Source organism: Myxine glutinosa, chromosome 7 (genome assembly GCF_964187855.1).
Source record: "Myxine glutinosa chromosome 7, kmMyxGlut1.1, whole genome shotgun sequence".
NCBI lineage: Eukaryota > Metazoa > Chordata > Myxini > Myxiniformes > Myxinidae > Myxine > Myxine glutinosa.
The window spans coordinates 46,062,286-46,083,407 of record NC_136267.1 but is presented as its reverse complement, the minus strand read 5'-3'; the positions used below and the strand labels follow the sequence as shown (position 1 = coordinate 46,083,407).

The 21,122-nt window shown below is 46.5% G+C and overlaps 1 protein-coding gene across 3 annotated transcripts in view; it reads right to left on the bottom strand.

Moving 5' to 3' along the window:
- Window positions 1-21,122, bottom strand: part of LOC137430737 (uncharacterized) — a 265,309-nt gene that overhangs the window by 39,811 nt on the left and 204,376 nt on the right. For all 3 annotated transcript variants that reach the window (XM_078781624.1, XM_078781623.1, XM_078781625.1), the window contains exons 13-14: window positions 17,174-17,287; window positions 16,291-16,360 (exon numbers count right to left, since the gene is read on the bottom strand). In XM_078781624.1, coding sequence (XP_078637750.1) covers window positions 16,291-16,360; window positions 17,174-17,287 — 184 coding nt within the window. The remainder of the gene's footprint in view (window positions 1-16,290; window positions 16,361-17,173; window positions 17,288-21,122) is intronic.

Genomic DNA, 21,122 nt, shown 5'->3' with positions numbered 1-21,122 from the left:
AGGTCACGTGGATCGGCCGCCATATTGTTTTTCGTGAAATCCCTTTTTCTCTGCAACGGCTGAACAGATCGAGGACAAACTTTGCAGGCAGAATCGCATACCCATGACGAACAAAAAAGTCAGCGAGCATGACGTCATGCATCACATGGTTTCAGAGTTATGACGTTTTTAAGCATGAACCTTTAAAACCGAGCCCCTCCATCATTTTTGATCCAATCGAGGGGAAACTTCACAGATCTGTTCAGCATGTCAGTCTACTAAAATGTCCTTTTGGAATTTGCGATAGGGCACGTGGTTTGGCAGATATCGTTAATTAAATGAAAAAAAAAAAATGAAAAAAAAAGGATATCTCTTGTATATTCGAGATTCTCCTCAAGCCGCACCACGCACCCCCAGCCTCGTCTCGCGAACGTCAAAAGCGCGACACAGCGCGCGCTTTCGGGAGGGGCGGAGCCAAGCCGAGCAACATATATATAATTAATTAATAAAGGAGTCTTATATAGCCCCATCAAGCAGAGTAAACTACCCTCATGGCACTTTACATTATCATGCGAACGCACACACACCGTACACACACACACACAAACATACACACACACAGACACACCTTCACTCTTGCCCTATTCCTCTCCCTCCCCATTCAAAACCCACAGATGTGTACTCCCCCTCCTCCTCCCCTGCACATGTACACAGACATACTCTCGATCTCTGTCCCACCTCAAACCAAAGGGAAAACAGGACTTAGACTTTGAAAGACTTGTGAAACAGATAGGTTTTGAGGGAGGTTTTAAAGGCAGGAAGAGAGTCGACATGTCGAACAGAGGAAGGCAAGTCATTCCAGAGCAGAGGTGCAGCAAAGGAAAAGGATTTCTCGCCAAACGACTTGGTGCTGGTGCGCGGCGGCTCTAAGGTCATAGAGTCGTCGCTTGAACGAAGCCGTCGCCGAGGTTCATAGAGAGTGAGCAAATCTGAGAGATAGTGAGGTCCCGTTCCACACAATGATTTATAACATAGTGTGCAAATTTTGTATTGCACACGAGCAGAGACAGGCAGCCAGTGTAAAGATTCAAGAAGCGTAGTAACATGGTCAGACTTCTTCGCCTTACAGACAAGACGAGCGGCAGAGTTTTGAACCTTTTGTAACTTATCCAAGAGAAACTGAGGGCAGCCAGCACACAAAGAATTACAATAGTCTAGCCTTGAGAGGACAAGGGCACAGACCAGAGTTAGAGCAGCTTGAGGAGAAAGAAAGTGGTGAATGGATGCGATCTTTCGCAGCTGAAAGTATGCTGATTTGCAAGTTTGAAGTACTTGCTTGGAAAATGTCATGTGACCAAATATACACATCGATCATTGATCGTGAACCGGAAAATATAATAAATTACTGATATTTAGTGACTCGAAAGGTTCTTTATCAACAACTTATTTTCTCGTGCTTCTGCTGACCTGTCTGCAAGGTGTATAAATCCAAGTCCCGAGTGCGAATCACAGGTGAGCCCGTCCTGAGGTAATTAGCGATTGGGAACGATTCAGAACCTGTGGGTAAATAACCCTTGGTGATTTCCCCAACAGTTTTCCGGACGACAGACTGCCGGTAGGGGACATGTATTGCAGCGCAATACTCAGAATGCTTGTTGTATTATTATTTGCGATGTATTATATTATTATTACACAGAACAGATCAGGACACAACAAAACAAAGGAAACAGTTGGAGAACGGGCAGCGGGGTCGTATGACGGAGGATGCTCGGTCAGCGTCTCGCTTTGGAAGCCAACTTTGAAATGTGGCTTGCTCTAAGAGAGATCATGGCTGAGGGTGAGACCCAAGAGTTTGAGTGACTGGACGTTTTTGAGAGGGTTATTGAGAAAGTAGATGGGATGACTTGCCATCGGTCCATTCGGAGAGAGGGAGTGAGTGTGTGGGATTTCTCAGGAATGACAGACATATTCCAAGTGTTTGACCAGATTGTGATGGTTCATCAATTTTGTCATCACAACAACCAGTTATTGTTCATCACGAGTCTGGCCAGAACCGATATGCTGCTATAAATCCTCAGTCCACTGATGATCGATTGTCAGAGACTGTCATTGCTGCCAAAACAGTTCATCGGCAAATACATGCTGGGTGGTTTGCCCTTGCCTCCTCAGCAGTCAATCAGGACATAAATTTGGAATTTGTTGAGGATGCTGGCGATGACTCACTTACACTTAATAAAAGGCATCATGGCATTTTTAACGTCCATCAACGACGAATTGAATGCTCATCTGAAGGATTACGCACACACATTGATGAATCGCCCTGCCTGCGAAACACCAGTGTGAGCGTTTACAATGGTCGAGATTCGATCCCAGGCTGGACAGCTCAAGGCGAGTGTGCACATCTCTCTGCTCTCCTGTCGGCCCCTTGTCTACATTAGAGGAAATATTTTTTTTCAATAGAAATGTAAGAATATGACCATGGTTTATTTAGCGATTTGCAATTTTAATATAAGTGAAGCATTCTTTTTCTAGCACCTTTTTAGATTTCAAAGGGTTTTTGGCAATCCTTATATATTATGGCAAAGGTAAAATAAAATAGAGGACCAGAGGTCCTGTCACTCACCTGGCTGATTGCCAAAAAGTTGAATGCTGGATGGATCAAGGTAAAAATAAGAGGTGGACCTAGAATACACATTTAGGTCAGGTAGTATTGACAGTAGTGCAACACGCTGCTGTATATGAGCCTTAGTTTTCGAGATATTGCCCACTTCCGATATGATGATGTCACTTCTGTTGTGTCAAAATTAGCCCCATCTTACTAGAATTCACCAAATGTCCGTCCGTCTGTCTGTCTGTCTGTCTGTCTGTTCGAAGGTACCGTAAAAACTGCTGAACCGATCGCAAAGATATTTTGGGTGGATAATCCTGGGATCTCCAGTAGTAAAATAGGCTATTTAGTTTTCCCAATTTCAGTTTTAGTCTCCAGCATTCTCAGGTTTGGACTCCCGCATAACATTCGCGTTCGCATAACGTTCATTGTTCTCATTGTGACGATGTTGCTTTCCCCGGTGCCGCGCGATCGGTGCAGCCATTTGTGCGGCACCCGGGAAAGCAACATGTCTCCATCGATCTTGCCAAGGCCGTAACAGCTATCGGCCTAAAATCCTTTTAACTGTTGATTTGGTACAGTTACACGTATCGGGAATTTGGTACACGTATCGGGAGTACATACGACATAGCGATTGTGAACACGATTATCGATCACGATTCACGATCACGATCATCACGATCATAGTGTATCGATCACGATTTGAAATACGATGGAATAATATTTACCGATATGAACAGTGATGTGGCTTTTATTGAAATTCTAAAGATACTGTTTAGATTTTGATGATTTGCATGTGATATGATTCAACGGATGTTTATATGAATCGTTTAAAATAAAAAAACCCTTCAATTTCTGATATTTTACCTTTTCATTTGGGCTTCCCAATTGAAGCCCCGCCCATAGGGCGGGTACCGTTGCTAGTTTGATAAAGTGCACTTTTGGAACCTTGAAACCTTATGATGACCGACTTATCCGTAGAGGGGAGGATGCCATGAACAAACTTGTGTTCTACAACACCAGATATCATTTTAGCCAAGTTTGGTCACAATCCCATTAGCAGTTTCGGAGAAGAAGTTGCAAGTGTTTACGGACGGACAGACAGAGAAACGTACAGAAGGATGGATGACGCGTCATCCCTTAAGTTCACCCGAACTATGTTCCAGGTGAGCTAAAAATGAAAGGTCCAAAAGTTCACCCTTTATTTGCTTCATTCTTTTGTCGATGGGATAATGAAAAAAACAAGTTTGGAATCTAAAACAATGCACATAATGCGTATTCTAAACTACATGTATAAATGATGACACAGAAATATATTGAGAGTAACAGAAAGAAGAAATTTCAAAGTGAGAGATTGTATGCTAAATAAATATAACACGTTATTTTGAGGTCAGCAAGTTATTTGCAGATCTCACCACTCATTTGTACTCTTGTGGCTAAAATAAACACTGCCATGTTACATTTCACGAACTCATACGTTTGCATTTTTCAAAGCAGACATCGATCATCTTGGCTTTATCAGTTGTACGATAGTGTGTATCGGATGAAAGTGAAGGTTACTTAGGTTAGTCATGTTAACGCCATAATTGTGCCTCGAGAAAGCGGTGTTGTTTCAAAGTTTAGCACAAAACAAATCTGTGAAAACGATGTGTCTTTTACAATTGTTCATGTTGGCATCAACATCCTGGATTTTATGTCCCATGCTGTGTTGTCCACCATCTATTAGATGGAAATCTGTCACGTGGAAGGTTTGTTCATTTTGGACTTTAAAATTGGAGAAAGCTTGTAAGTTGGACAAGATACTAATTTTTGTGATTTAATCTAAGTTGAAATAGTGTTCGTTTTTATTTATTAGCTCGCCTGGAACAAATTGTTCAGGTGAGGTCTTAGCATAATGCGGTGTCTGTCAGTCAGTATGTAACACTCGGATCTTCTTCTCCGAAACTACACGCACAATTTTGATGAAACTTGACCACAACCTTCATCACCTGTCATGTACAAAAGTTTGTTCACGGCACTAAGGAAATCAGGGTGTATAAGGATTTATGGGAGGTAAACGTGAGTCCAGATCTGACCACCTCAAAATAGGCACATTACTGTATTTTCTTCTTTCTTTTTTTACACACAAACATTAGGTACATTACTGCATTGTTTAGCCTGGTGTTGGCTTAGCGGTTAGGGTGCTGGCTTGGGATCCTTGGATCCTGAGTTCGAATCCTGGTCAATTGCTGAATTAACACCAGGGGGGTTGACTCAGCCTGTCATCCTTCCGAAGTCCGCAAATTGAGTACCAGCTTGCTGGGATGAATGATCCCGGTGTGTACCCCGATTTAGAATAGGTACACCGTGTCCCTGCGCATCATAAGAGGCGACCAAGGGTTGGTGTCAGGAAGGGCATCCAGCCATAAAAACATTGCCTCAAACAGGGAACCATGATTGTCATGGGCCCCGCAAGGCTAACCCCCGCTCTAGCGGGGAAAATGGCCTTAAAACGATCATTCATTCATTCATTTCACTGTATTTGCTTTCTCCTCTGAAACCACACTCATGATGTTGATGAAACTTGTCCACAACCATCATCACCCGTGATATTAAACTAATAGTTCTATTTTCACCCAAACTTTGTAGCACTTCTGAGAACCAAGGCCTCGTGATGCCTTGCAAATTCCATCCAAAATTGCATATTGAGTCGGTCAATTTAAAGGTCAAAGGTCATTACGATTCCAGGATTGCTACTTTTCACTTCTTCTCAAAACATGTTCACCCGATTTAGATGTAACTTGGTATGAATCATCTCTGCATGGTGCTTTCACAAGTTTGTGTAAATCATCCGCTAATTTCCTTATTTTGTGGGTCATCTGGTTCCCTGGTTCTTATGTGAGTCCAAGGGCATTTCCCCTATTTTTTATTCACTTATTTGCAAAGACATCTTACAATGACATTAGAGTATAAAAATGAATCATATTGGTGTGACAATTCTCTTTACAAATGGAGTGATCTTTGTCAATTTGATTGTAGTTCATAAATGTTGGCCGAATCATGATTACGCAGGACGCAACATTAAACGACAGCCCTTTTTTGTCGCCAAGGCATTATGTTTTTGGGTTGTCCGTCTGTACGTCTGTCCATCCGTAAGGGGCTAAACCTCGTTTTCTCAGCAACCACATGTCCGATTGAGACAAAACTTTCAGGGTAGGAGTGACACGCATGCAGAATGTTTTTCTGATAATTGTGACATCATAGGTCACGTGGTGTGGCAGCCATCTTGGATTAAAAGCAAATAATTTAAAAAATAATTTCTCGGAAACCGCTGAATGGAAAAATTTGAAACTTGGCACATTGTCAAGTACTCCGAATGGGGAACAAAAGCATGATAATGATGACATCATAGGTGAAGTGGTATACCAGCCAAAAATGTTTTAATCGAATTCCTTATCCTAAAAATCCGAAATTGCATGCACATGATCTATGACCCATTTGTATTGAAATATTAAATTTATGACATCATAGGTCAAATGGTTTGGCAGCCATATGGGATTGAAGGAAAATATTAAATAATTATATCTCTGAAACTGCTCACCCTATCGATGCAAAATTTTACAAATATCATCTAAATTCTAACAGCACTGTTGCAATGTTGCATATAGTTTGAAAATGATGATATCATAGGTCATGTGGTTTGGCAGCCATCTTGGATAGAAAAACGAACCTTATCGATCAACACGAAACTTTACAAACGTGATCCACTACCCATACATATGCAGAGTGATGGCATCTACCCGTTGTGGGACTATGCGGAGGCGTATTGGCGACACAGTCGCATTGTTCTACTTTAAGAGGATTTTAAGTTTTAGAAGCCTCTGTTATTGCCTCTATATATGTTAGCCAACAGGCGTGTAATTAAAGATGTTTTTTAGGCAATAATGGCGTGATTCTATGTGAGTGCATGCAGTCCCTCTGATGGAGGTAACATTGGTGTTGTGTATGCTAGCATTTGTTGGTGAGCGCTAATAGCCTTGCAGTGTCCTTCGTGAAGAGGAGCAAAGTTATCACCAGCAAACCAGAACAAATTACAAATTCCTCTCCTCTTCAGTCAAAGGGTTACTATTTTGTGAGACAATTGAGGCAAAAACGTTAGGTTGGTAATATTTGGTGCCCTTAAGGTGTATATAAATAGCTTATAGTGGCGTTTTGTGGGGCACACATACAGGAAGTAAAAATTATTATGACCACAAACTGCTGTCCAACACACAATTGCCTTTCTAAAGTCGCTACTGTTGATTAACATGAAACTGAAATACATTTGGAGGACACCTGATGTCCTTGATAGGGCTGCAGATCGAGCATGAAAATGAGGGTGAAGTGGCAACTAGCTTCCTCCCAGCTAATTTTGATATTTTTTATAAAGTATGGGCCATGACTACTTCACACACCAAAAATACCCAGAATCCCCTTGGGAACATGTTCAAGTGACATCAAGATGGCCTCCATTTTTATTACGTTTTTGTATTTTATTTTTACATTAAGGGTCCCTGTGTCCTGATCTGTAATAAAATGATACTAGCATCTGATTTAAATATTCCATTTAATAATATTAATATTTAATAATATTTAAAAATAACATTATTAATTATATTTAATAACATTTAAAATAATATTTAAATAATATTTAAATAATAAATTAATTTAAATGCATGCATTGCAAATGCATTCAATGCATTTAAATCAATTTAATAATTTAATTTAAATATTGAAATAATATTTAAATAATATTTAAATAATAAATTAATGCAAATGCATGCATTGCAAATGCACTTCAATGAATTTAAATTAATTTAATAATTTAATTTAAATATTTAAATAATATTTAAATTAAACGCAGCGGATGCATAAAGATCAATTTCTTGGGTCGGTATTCGGTATTCATTTGTTGGTTGTAATTTTTCTATGTCTCTGCGAATAATACGAACTGCACGGTGAAGTATTTGGGAATCATTTTTGTAATCAGAACCATTGTTGTAATTGTAAGCACATTCTCACGAACTTCTGTTGGCTTCATATTCGCTGCTGCAAGTTTTATTCCTTTCTATTTATTCTCTGGTTCTCCACAAATGAAACAGTGTTCATCCCAGGAAAAGGCTGATGTTTTTTCTCTTGACAGTAAAACGACGATATAAACGGTTAGGTACCACGTCAGCACCTGTACACAATGCCAAACTTTACAATTTTGGCAGCCATTTTGATGACGTCATTTAAGCATGTTCCCCCAGATGTATTCTGGGTATTTTTGGTTTGTGAACTTGTCAAGTTTGTGCCCCTACTTTATAAAAATACCAAAAGTAGCTGGTAGGAAGCTAGTTGCCAGTTCCGCCATTTTTAAGGCACATTTTGACAATAATCTGCAGCCCTATGAGGCATTCTATGCTTATCGTGACCCTAAATATGAACTGACCCGAGCTATCTTGACTTGCTAGGCCACTAGGTAGACTGCTAGCTAGGCCACAATAATGTTTAGCTTATAAAGGTGTTTAAATGAATCTTCACGCATGAATGATGTATCCTATTGCCTTGTCTGATTTTTCAAGCCATCAGATTAAATTTGGACTACCCAGTATAAACCCACCGTTTAGAGGCCATTTTTCCCCGCAAAGCGGGGGTTGGCCTTTTCGGGGACCGTGGTTGTTGTTGTTTTTTGGTCCCCTTTTTGAAGAAATGTTTTACGGCCGGATGCCCTTCCTGCCGCCAACCCTTTTTGTCGCCTTTTACGACAAACAGGGAATTACCAGTGAACTGGTACTCAATTTGCCGACCTCGGAAGGATGACAGGCTGAGTCAACCCCCCTGGCGTTAATTCAGCAATCGACCTGGATTCGAACCCAGGATCCTTGGATCCTAAGCTGGCACCCTAGCCGCCAGCCCAACACCAGGGACCCAGCATGACGTGCGATATTGCACCCGACACGCTCACAGCCGAATTGCAACCTTTATTTGACGCATAACCCAATCCCATCGGCAGGAGCGTCAAGTCAGGCCGGGCCCTGATGCAAACAACCTCGGTGCCCGACACTCCTCCACCTTTCTCTCTTTTATAACTTTTTAAGGAGCTTTCTTTAATGAAAAACAAAAAAACTTTTTATAAACAAATGGTTGTGGCAGACACGAAAGCTCACTGGCGTGATGGCATCATTCCGCGCACCAAGTGGGCGTCGGCCACGCCCGAGGGGTAGGCGTGGCCTCGGGATATACACCGGGCGCGCAGCCCCGAGCACTCCAGTGCTACAGTAGGGCTCTTTCAATAAAGACTCTTTTGATTTACCGCGTTGTCCGCTTCCTCCTTGGTAAGCAAGTAGCGCGCGTAGCACCGCACTTCATTTGGTGACCCCGACGTTGGCTCAGCCGTCGCTGACCATCCGAACACGCCATAGCAATGGCAAACAATGCGGTCAAGCTCGCTGAGTTCTGGGAGGCCCAAGCCGAGGTCTGGTTTGCGCAGGCCGAAGCCCAGTTTCAGCTTCGGCGCATCACGGGCGACGCGACGCGATACTACCACGTCGTTGCCGCCCTCGGGCCCGGCACAGCCGCCCGGGTCGTGACTGTCCTGAGGAACCCACCGGACGACCACAGGTACGAGGCGATCAAGCGTCTCCTCCTCGCCACGTTCGGCCTCACGGAGGACGCACGGGCCGACCGCCTCCTGGACCTCCCCGAGCTCGGCGACACGCGACCGTCGGTCCGAATGGACCATATGCTGTCGCTGCTGGGTTACGAAACCCCGGATTTTCTATTCCGAGCGCTATTTCAACGCCAGCTGCCGGCACGAGTACGCCTCGCGTTGGCCGGTTCCATGAAAACGGAACCCCGAGCTCTCGCTGCCGAGGCCGACAAGTTCTTCGCGGCTTTAGACATGCGGGTGAGTTTCAGTGCGGCCATCGTGGCTCCCGGGGCTGCGGCGGCTGCGGCTGCGCGCCCCTACTCCGAGCCCGAAACTGCTGCGGGTGACCACCCCTACTACGCGACGCACCGCGTGGCCGCTGAACCTCCTGCGGGTGACCACCCCGACTCCGAGGGGCGCCTCGTGGTGGCTGCCACGCCACGCCCACCTCCGCCGCCGTGGAAAAAACCGCAAGCCTGGTGCCGGTTTCACACCAAGTTCGGCCACGAGGCTCGGCAGTGTCGCCCACCGTGCTCATTCGGCAGGTCGGGAAACGCCCGGGCCGGCCCTCGGTAGTGGCACTGAGCGCCGGCCATTCAAACAGCCTACTGTCCATAACGGACACCTTGTCCGGGCGCCGTTACCTGTGCGACACGGGAGCGCAGGTGAGTGTCGTTCCCGCCGGTACGTCTGACAAGCAAACCGCGGGCCGGGGCCCCGCGCTGCTTGCTGCCAACGGTACGTCCATACGCACATACGGAAAACGCTGCCTCTCTCTGCGGTTCGGAGGGCAGGTTTTCCGGTGGTCGTTCGTCACTGCCGACGTGCCCATGGCATTGCTTGGCGCGGACTTCCTGTGTGCAAATGGGCTGTTGGTGGACGTAAAGCACAGACGGCTCGTCCAGGCCGAGACGTTCAGCTCGCTCGCTTGCGCGCTGCCCAGCTCGTTCAGCAGCTCACGGAGCGGCTCATCGAGCGGCTCGCCGAGCGGCTTGATGAGCGGTTCGGTTCCGGCCAGGTTGATCTGTACGCTTCCGGCAGCGGACGAATTCACCCGCCTCCTCACCAGCTTCCCGGCCCTCACGCGGCCCACCTTCTCGGCGGGGGCCGTCAAGCACGGGGTAGAACACCACATCCCCACCGCCGGGCCACCGGTCTACGCCCGGGCACGCTGCCTCGAGCCGACGAAGCTCACGGTAGCTAAAGCGGGGTTCGCTATGCTGGAGCGGCTCGGCATCGTGCGGCGATCCGAGAGTGCTTGGGCATCGCCGCTCCACATCGTGCCAAAGCCCGGCGGGGGATGGCGACTGTGCAGAGACTACCGGCGCCTCAACGACGCCACCACCCCCGACCGCTACCCCGTCACCCACATTCAGGACTTCTCCGCCCGGTTGGCAGGCATGTCCTTCTTTTCAAAGGTGGATCTCATATGCGGCTACCATCAGGTCCCCGTCAGGTCGGAGGACATCCCGAAGACGGCCGTCATCACGCCATTCGGACTTTTCGAATTTCTTCGGATGCCCTTCGGGTTGAAGAATGCGGCTCAGGCGTTCCAGCGACTAATGGACAGCGTCTTGCGCGACTTGGATTTCGTGTACGTCTACCTGGACGACATCCTCGTCGCCAGCGCGTCCCGCGAAGAGCACCTCCACCATCTACGCACGCTCTTCGAATGCCTGGGCCAGCATGGCCTCATCGTGAACCCCGCCAAGTGCCGGTTCGGCGTCGCCGAAATCGACTTTTTGGGGCACCGCGTCACCAGGCACGGGGCCGTCCCCCTACCGGCCAAGGTGGAGGCGGTGAAGGGGTTTCCGCGCCCCCGCACGATCAAGGGGCTCCAGGAGTTCCTGGGCATGGTAAACTTTTACCATCGGTTCCTGCCCCGCATCGCCCAGCTCCTGCGCCCCCTGCACGAGGCCCTCCTAGGGAAGCCGGGCAAAGGTGACGTTACCTGGACCGAGCAGATGGACGCGGCGTTCGTGGACACGAAGCTCGCCTTGGCTAACGCCACCATGCTCGCGCACCCGGCGCCCGATGCACCGATCGCCCTCACCACCGACGCCTCGGACTACGCGGTGGGCGCGATGCACGAGCAATGGGTGCGTGGTGCCTGGCAACCGCTGGCGTTCTTCAGCCGGCAGCTTCGCCCGCCCGAACGCCGTTATAGTACCTTCGACCGTGAGTTGCTCGGGCTTCACCTGGCGGTCAGGCACTTCCGCCATCTGCTCGAGGGCCATGCGTTCACGGCCTTCGTCGACCACAAGCCACTGGTCTTCGCGATGGGCAAGGTCACTGAGCCGTGGTCAGCCCGGCAGCAGCGTCACCTCTCGGCCGTGTCCGAATATACGACGGACATCCGGCCCATCACGGGGAAGGACAACCCGGTGGCAGATTGCCTTTCCCGGTCCGTCACCCACGCAGTCCACCTCGGCATCAACTATGCCCGGATGGCGGCGGACCAGGCCGCCGACCCCGGTGTCCAGGCCTTGCAGACTGCCGTCACGGGCCTCCACGTCACCGAGGTGCCATTCGACGGCGCGGGCACGGCCCTCTTGTGCGACGTCTCCCTCGGGCGGCCTCGCCCCATTGTGCCCGCGGGCTGGCAGCGCCAGGTTTTTGACGCCATTCACGGCCTGTCCCACCCGGGCACGAGGGCCTCCCAGAGGTTGGTCGCCGCCAAGTTTGTCTGGCATGGCCTCCGGAAGGCCGTCCGCGGCTGGACCAGGACGTGCCTCGCGTGCCAGCGCGTGAAGGTGCACCGACACAGCCAGGCCCCATTGGCCCCGTTTACGGTGCCGGAACGTAGGTTCGACCACGTTCACGTGGACCTGGTGGGACCTCTGCCCCCCTTGCGGGGTTTCACCCATGTCCTCACAATGGTGGACCGCACCACCCGGTGGCCGGAGGCCGTGCCTTTGGCGGCGACGACGGCGGCGGACGTCGCGCAGGCGTTCATCGCCACCTGGGTCGCCCAATTCGGCGCCCCCTCGGACATCTCGTCCGACCGCGGCCCCCAGTTCACCTCGGAGCTCTGGGGGGCGGTCGCGCGGGGGCTCGGGGTCCAGCTGCACCAAACCATGGCCTACCACCCCCAGGCCAACGGCCTGTGCGAGCGCTTCCACCGCTCGTTGAAGGCCGCGCTCCGGGCCACCCTCCGCGACGGCGGCTGGGTCGATAGGCTCCCCTGGGTCCTGCTGGGCCTCCGGACGGCGCCCAAGGACGACCTGCGCGCATCCGCGGCGGAGTTTGTCTTCTGACAACCGCTGCGGGTGCCGGGCGAGTTCCTCCCCGACCCCACGGCACCATGGTCCGCGGCGCAGGAGCGCTCCGCGCTGCAGGAGACCGCCCAGAGGTTCGCCCCGGTGCCGACGGCGCACCACGGGCACCCACCTACGCACGTCGCCCCGGAGCTTCGCACCGCGGAGTACGTCTTTGTCCGGCATGACGCCCACCGGACACCATTGCGTCCCCCGTACGACGGGCCTTTCCGTGTGACCCCAGGTGCCAAAGACAGGGGTGCCACCCCAGGGAGGAGAGTAGCACTCAATCTGATGAAGGCCGTGTTGGTGGATCAGAGTTCAGGTGTGCCAAGGAAGGACTTTGTATGGCGGAGGATGCCCAATCGGTGATGGTCTTTGGAGGTCCACTTTTAAAATGTAGTTTGCCCAAGAAAAATAATGGCCGATAGTGAGACACAAGAGATTGAATGACTGAACTTCCTCAAGAAGGTTGTTAAGAAAACAGATGGGGGGGTTTGCCAGATGGTCATTTTGGAAAGAGAGAGATTGTGAGATTTGTCAGGATTAAAAGACGTATTACAAGTGTTTGACCATGTTGTAACTTTGTCAAGATCTGAAGAGAGGGGCGAGGCTGCCTCTGCCTGTATGAAGGATGAGGGATGTCACAGCAGAGGGCGGAGTCATTAGCAAATAGAGAAAGGGGATTTTCCAGAGAATCAGAGAGAACATTAATGAAGATCAGGAATATGACTGGGCCCAGAATACTGCCTTGGGCACTCCAGCCTTGACAGGGAGTGGAGATGAAAGGATTCCGTTGAGAGCCATATGTTTGCTATGAGAGTAGAGAAAGACAGTAGGTCATATGTGGAGTTGTCCTTGGATGCCACAGACAGAGAGTTCAGAGTGCAAGGCGGGATGCCAGACTGTATCGGAAGCACGTGATATGTCCAGAGATGCGGCCCTGATCTCATGTCTAACATCTTCACAAGAATGTGGGCCGTATAACTAGCTTAACATCTCCTATGAAGGGCAACATGCTCCACAATGTAGCACTCGCTGCTGGCACCTCACAAAAGTAGCAATTTTAATCAGATCCTACCCAGGCAGAAATCAGGAAAAGACAGCTCAGAGGAGAGCACATTACCAACTGAGCTGCAACACCTTAGATGTTGATCGGGCCTCTGATGACCCATTTAAAATCCGAGAGTTTGACGTTGTGTCTATTTCAAGAAAACCTTTTATGAGACAACTAGCAGGGTTGGAGGTAATTTGTGAATTATGCTGCAATGCCACATCCCAATTGTAATCATTATACGGGCAGTGATCATTTGTATCATCCATGTTGGAGACATTCATTGAGGAACGGATAGGAAACCATTTAAATGAGTTCAAACTAATTACAGGGAGTCAAAATTGATTTACCAAAGGGAGATCATGTTTAACAAACTTATTGTAGTTCGATGAAATAGTTTCTGATTGGGTGGATCATGTAGGTGCAGTGGATGTATGGCATCTAGACTTTAAGGCATTTGATAAGGTAACACATAAGAGGTTGTCCATGAAGGTGAGGGCTTGTGGAGTGGCTGGTCAGGTAGCTAACTGGATTGGAAACTGGATCCGTGATATGATGCAAAGAGTGGCTGTAAATGGGAGGAGGATGTTTTGCTGGGAGGATGTAAGTAGTGGGGTCAGTAGTCAGTACTACTACTAGGACCATTCTTATCCATTACCTAAACAAATGTAAGGTGCTGGGGATGGGCCCGCAGCATGGAGACAGCCAATCAATCTCCCAGAAGCAACCCAAAGATCCCCCACATCCAGGATGGTGTACCCCCACCTTCACGAAGTCAGTGCCATGACAGAGTCAGAGAGAGAGAGTCAGAGAGAGAGAGAGTCAGAGAGAGAGAGTCAGAGAGAGAGTCAGAGAGAGAGAGTCAGAGAGAGAGAGTCAGAGAGAGAGAGTCAGAGAGAGAGAGTGAGAGAGAGAGAGTGAGAGAGAGAGAGTGAGAGAGAGAGTGAGAGAGAGAGAGAGAGAGAGAGAGAGTGAGAGTGAGAGTGAGAGAGAGAGAGAGTGAGAGTGAGAGAGAGAGAGAGAGAGTGAGAGTGAGAGTGAGAGTGAGAGTGAGAGAGAGAGAGAGAGAGAGAGAGAGAGAGAGAGAGAGTAAGAGAAAGAAAGAAAGAAAGAAAGAGAGAGAGAAGAGGAAAAGGGCCGGCCCATGGGGACCGATCAGCATTTTGACTGTGACCGCGCTGCCCTGACAAATCTGGGCAGCAGGGGAAAATGGGGAAGGCTAAATGGCCCCCGACTTGCATTTGTGGGTACAACCACCACAAAGAGGCGTCCCTGATAGTTGTGATAGAAGCGTGTTGAAGACAATGTTGCCAACAAAGGTCCATGATGATTGAATGGCATATCATCGTGAGGTCGAGAGGCACAATTGGAACAGCTTAGGTCAACGATCAAATGCAATATTACAGAGCTGAGTATGAGCAGGGTTCAAAGGTCAGACATCATTGCTCAGGACTGGGCACAAAACGTTGTTTGTGAAACATCAGATAAATGTTCAATCCCCATCTACATCCACCCCGTGTATCAAGTCACGACCCTTTAAAGTGATATGTTTCCTAAAAACGCCTAAAGCTCTTGAGGGTGTTTGTGAGGGGCAGATCATCGCAGTGTTTGGGATTTGAACCTGGAGTTGCAGCGTCATGCTACCAAAGGGATGAAAAACTTTTGATACAACACGACAGAGGTAGTTCAACATTCCGTTACACTTGACTTATTTCTAACCTTCTCATACATGTATTGCTTCCAGCAATTTCAAGAACCTCAGTAATAAGTGCTTTAAGAGCGGCCCACACCAGGAGTGTAAGCAACAGTAGTTTCCACAGCTCAGTGATTTCCCTACGTGGTCCTGAAACTCCATTGGCATGAGGTAATTGTTTCAAGTTGGAAAGCCATGGATTTGCTTCAAAGCCACCATCCCCTGCCTGTTTAGTTTCACCGCCTCCTGTTGTTTTGATCTCTTCTCCACTGTCATTGAGAAAGTGAAAGAGGAGGCGGAAAGAACAAAAAGATGCCTCCATACCCGCTTCATTTTTTCCAACCAGAATCTACATTCTGGTGCAATGGTAAAAGGGAGTGATTCATGATGGAAACGGTTGGCAGGCTGCCCTCGAGGTATGCACACTCGCCTCTGAGCAGTCTAGCCTTGGTTTGAATTTGGCCTAGCTCCAAACTATCATCAGAGTGTGTGTGTGTGTGCCATCCATCAGATGGACGTTAAACTGGGCGTCCTGTCATAAGTTGGTGGACGTTGAAGATCCCATGGTGTCCTTCCCGAAGTTATCGCCGGCAACCTGGCCAAATTCCAAATTCCTAAACTAAAGAGGGCAATGCATCTGCTGCATAGACATGCATCCCTAGCCATTGATGCTACGCACAGGCTTGAATTGCATCCTGAAGAAGAAGAAGAAGATTCATTGTGGAACAAATTGTGTTTTTTTTTTTTATGGATGGTAAACTGGCTGTCTCCTCTGCTTTTCTTTATTTTATTTTTAGGCCTAGTAGGCCTATTCATTTTTGGTGGTGAAAAGCCACACAAAAAAACTTTTGACTCAATAAATCTGACACACGGCCATCACGGTTATGGGGCACGACCTGAGCGGTGTTGCATGGCTCAAGGTACCTAGCTGGTACGTCCAGAGAACTATGACGCAACCAGAAAGCCAAATTAGTCACTTAAACGTAGTCACAAACAACAATGTATTTTTCCTCCCCCTTGTTTGCCTGCCCCCAAAATCACCCTTACCCGGTGGTTATAACATTGGAGGAGCTGACCGTGTAGTGTCGAAACAGCTTTTGGGAACGATCATGTGGCACTGGGGAGAACGGGAACATGAACAACTCCATGACAACAATGTTCATCATGTAATTCACAGCCTACATTGTGTCGGAAATTCAAGAATGAACCATTACCTTATCTGAGCTTACCAAATTCGCAATACAGGCAGTCCCCGGGTTACGAACGAGTTCCGTTTTTAAGTCTGTCTAAGTCGAATTTGTATGTAAGTCGGAACAGTTACGTACGGATCACATCTAGTGTCAATTAGTCAAATGTTTGTCTTCGTATATAGTATATATTTTACCTAAAACATCTATAGTTATAAAAAACATGAAAGAAACATTTCTTAAACTGTTTAGATAGAAAAGAAAAGATAATGATTAAAGGTTAACACTTACTCTTGTTCCAATTGATGTCTTGCAAACCTTGAAATGCTCATACCTTGATATATCTCTCCAAGATGATGGGCCTGGTGTTGGAGAGGATGGACCTGGTGCTGGTCAATTTTCTTAAAGTAAACATCAAGGGTGGCTTGAACAGAGCTTTTCTCATATTTCTCTTGTCTACCGCTCCCCTTATTATATACTTTGTGTGTATGTTTGATTTTTTTTTTTCTGTGTGATAAATGTTAGCTCTTTCACGAGCCTCGATTCTGTATACAACAAAAAAAAAAAAAAAAAAAATGAAAAAAAATATTTTTTAAATAAATAGGCTTTATGGAGGTCGGTTCGTAAGTACAGGCGTTCGTAAGTCGGGCGTTCGTAAGTCGGGCGTTCGTAAGTCGGGCGTTCGTAACCTGGGGACTGCCTGTATAACAAAAATAAAACAAGATGGGCGCATGCACACCCACCTTGTGCTTTGTCGGAGGATCGCAGTTGTACCTCTTCAACACAATCAGCCGGAAACCAGCCGGTGCGACTGCCAACTCTTCCTTCCAGGAAACCACCTTCACCTACACTCAACACTGACAAAAGTATTTTTTTTTTAAAGGATGAAGACTAATGGCGGAAGTATGTGTGGCTCAGCAGTACAACACAGCAACACAAGAGAGGGTGGAAAAAAAAAAAATGAAGACAAGTGAGACTGATTGTACTGGAGTAATAACGTAATTGTTTTTGTATAAAAAGTCGAGGCTCATGGAAGAGCTGCATGGGAGCTTCAAATATTTTAAATATATTAAACGTATACCCTTTTATTAATATCCCTCAACCTCCCATAGCTCTTTATTTTATTCCTCCCATAATTTAACTGGAGGGCTGGAAAGATAGCCGAGAGATGTACACACTGCTCTGAGCTGTTTAGACTGGGTTTGAATCCCAACCCAGCTATAAACTGTCATTCTGGTTTCTCACAGGCAGGGCGACATATCGATGTGTGTGCCATCCCTCGGGTGGACGTTAAGCTGGGCGCAATCATGATGCAAGTCTGCTGGCATTAGTTGGTGGGTGTTAAAGATCCCAAGGGTGCTCTTCGAGAAGAGTAGGCGAGCCATCTCCGGCACCATGAGCATCTTCAAAATTCAAAGTTCCATGAAAGACTTGGGCCAAAAACCTTCACCTGCCAACTCAATGAGAAGGTGGAAATAATTGTGGCCATGAAAGAGCAACAAGAAATCAAATCCTCATCCCCCCCTCCCCAGCCAAGATGGTTGATTCATCGAAAGGCCCTGGGTAATAACACCATAAATGTGGAAGTGGCTGAAAATGAGATTCATATTTAATTATCACAGTGGAACTGTGTTATCCTGGACTTTGTGAGCAAGGAAAATCACAGTCTATTCACTAGTACTGGATGCACAATTTATACACAAATTATACATAGGTGGGTGTTATTTCACCCCCACAAAGGTTAATTATCTTGAGCAGTATATTATGTGCCAGTTATGCACCGATCCCGCAATTTCTATTCAAAAGATGTTGTCATATAAGCTACAGTTCCTGCAGCGTAATTGCACAAACATATAGTTTTGTGGAACTCAAATTGTGCAGCAAAAGTTTATTGAAATATTTTAAAATATCTTTTTTTTATTTTATACAAAGTCGAGGCTCGCGGAGGAGCGAGAACATAGAATGGATCATGACGTAGCAAAATAAAAAGGAACAGTAAAAAGAGAGGGAGGAACACACCAAAAGCAGGGTTAAGGGACAAGATATAAGGAGATTTGGACAAATAAGGGATGTGGGAAAGAATGAGGGCTAGGGGAGGACACACGGAGGTAGTAAAGATCATGGTTTTGAATGGGCGATGATCTGAAATGGTGGTGAACAGCTATCTTGAAGAGCTGGAAGGAAGCATGAGAATAAAGAGAATGTGGAAGTTGGTTCCATAGGCAGGTAAGAGGAACAAATGAGTGGAGGAGAGCAGTGATTCTGGATTCAGGTAGTTTCATGAGAAAGGGGTTGCTGGTGCACTGCATGTCCTGGCGGGAGGAGGGAGGAGGGGGAATGAAAACAACAGAGGGTGCAAGACCAGAAAGGATGAAGTAGAAGACAGAGAGACCACTGATCTGTCTGCGATGATAAATTAGTGATAGGCCCATCGACCCAGCTTCATCGCAGGAGATTCCAATAATCTTAAAAGCCTTCGTTTCTGCTTACAACATATAATTTGCTCACAAATTGGTACACATATTTAAACATAAATTGGTACACATATTTAAACATAAATTGGTACACATATTTAAACATAAATTGGTACACATATTTCAGAATCATTGGAATCTCCCGCGATGAAGCTAACTCCGAGGGCCTTTCGCTCACTCACAGCAGGCAGGTTGGTGGTCTTTCTGTCTTCTGCCGACTCCTCTCCGGCCTTGCTCCCCCAGCTCTCTTTGTGCTCTATCCCCCAAATATACCTACAGGTCGCACAAGATCTGCCAGCAACCCTCTTCTGGTGAAATTGCCAAAATCAAGACTCTCTGCTCACCTTCACTCTTTCATTCCTCTTTATTCCCACCTCTGGAACAAACTCCCTCACTCTCTTCAATCCCACTCCTCCCTCCAGGTCTTTAAAACAGCTGTTCACCACCATCTCTTACCTTCCCCCATCCAAAACCTCTATCTCTCCTACCCCCGTTAATTCACCCCAGATACACTTTTTTGAAATCCCGAATTATTTCTTTCCTGGAAGTTCTAGCAGTGTCCATGTGTTTGATACCTTTCCCACCCCGCACCCCTCCCCCCAAGCCCTCTCCTTCCCACAGATCTTCCGTTGTCCCTGTTCTCTGCTGTTGTACTTGTGTGCTTCCCTCTCTCTCTCCCCATCTTGTCTCTCGCTCCCTTTATTACTTGCAAAATCGAAGATTTTTCAAGTATACACAAAGAATTAAGTTAAGCACCCCCCCCGTTTTTTTACAACCTCGCACATTACAAGTTTGTTGTCGTCAAAACAGTGTAATATACCCATGATATTGCTATATTTTCTGGAGAAGTGATATTATGGTCACATAAAAACATAACAATCATGCCGTTTTCAATATTTTATTCTGAATAATTTAAGGTGAAATTTTTTGGGAATTTTAGGCATATTTTCACCTCAATTTAAGTATGGAGCTATAGGTCCATCACGGACAGTGTGGATGACGTTTATGTTTTCTAACGTACAGTCATTGTTCTGAGAAGACCTCTAGCGATCTTTGCGTCAATAACGTGTGTAGGACCCACGTGATCGGATCACTGACTCAACCAATCACTTTTTTTCACTTTGATCACTCAATTTCATCAATGGATAATTGCTAATGTCATACCAATCATTATTTGATCTCACATACCTTAGAATATATGCCAATGTATACATATACACAAAGAATATATATTAGGGGGTGCTTACCTTAATTCGTTGTGTAGGGGTGCTTAACTTAATTCTTTGTGTATATATTGGTCGGTTGCGTTTGTGGTTCTGTCTGTCTGTTTGTCACCGGCCTACAGGTCACAGTTCTAAACCGATCGTCACGAAACTTCACCAAGTTGTATAGGTCGTCCCAATTGAGAAGCCTTTTGTTTTTGGGGTCAAAAGGTCAAAAGGTCAACATAGGCCAAAGGACACCAACTTTGCCAAATTTCTAAAATCCTCAATTTTCATCCCATTGACTTGAAATTTGAAGAGGACTTGCATATCTGGTCACTGAATTCAACCACCAAGTATTTTTGAGGTCAACATAGGCCAAAAGGTCAACATAGGCCAAAGGGTCAACATAGGCCAAAAGGCCAACATAGGCCAAATTTCTAAAATCCTCAATTTTCATTCAATTGACTTGATATTTGAAGATGACTTACATATCTGGTCACTGAATTGAACCACAAATTATATTTTAGGTGAACTTAGGCCAAAAGGTCATCATAGGCCGAATTTCTAAAATCACCAATTTTCATTTGATTGACTTTAAATTCTAAGAGGATTTACATATATGGTCACTGAATTCAACCACCAACTATTTTTGAGGTCAACATAGGCCAAAAGGTCAAAATAGGCCAAGTTTTTAAAATCCTCAATTTTCATCCGATTGACTTGAAAATTGAACAGCATTTGCACACTGAGTCATTAAATAGGGAAACTAACTATTTTCAGGTCAAAGGTCAACTCAAGGTCAACCTTACAAAATCATCATTATTCATCTGAAAAATCGTTACTTTTCTTCCTGTTGACCTGAGCTTTGATCAAGATTGTCAATTTTAAGCTTGATGAAATGGACAATTTGCTGCATCAATGGAATTTTTTTTCTTGGGGGTGGGGGGTGGATTTTGCAAGTATCGTGCTCCGCATGACGTCTTCTTGTTGTATGTTTTGTGATTTCGTTTTTT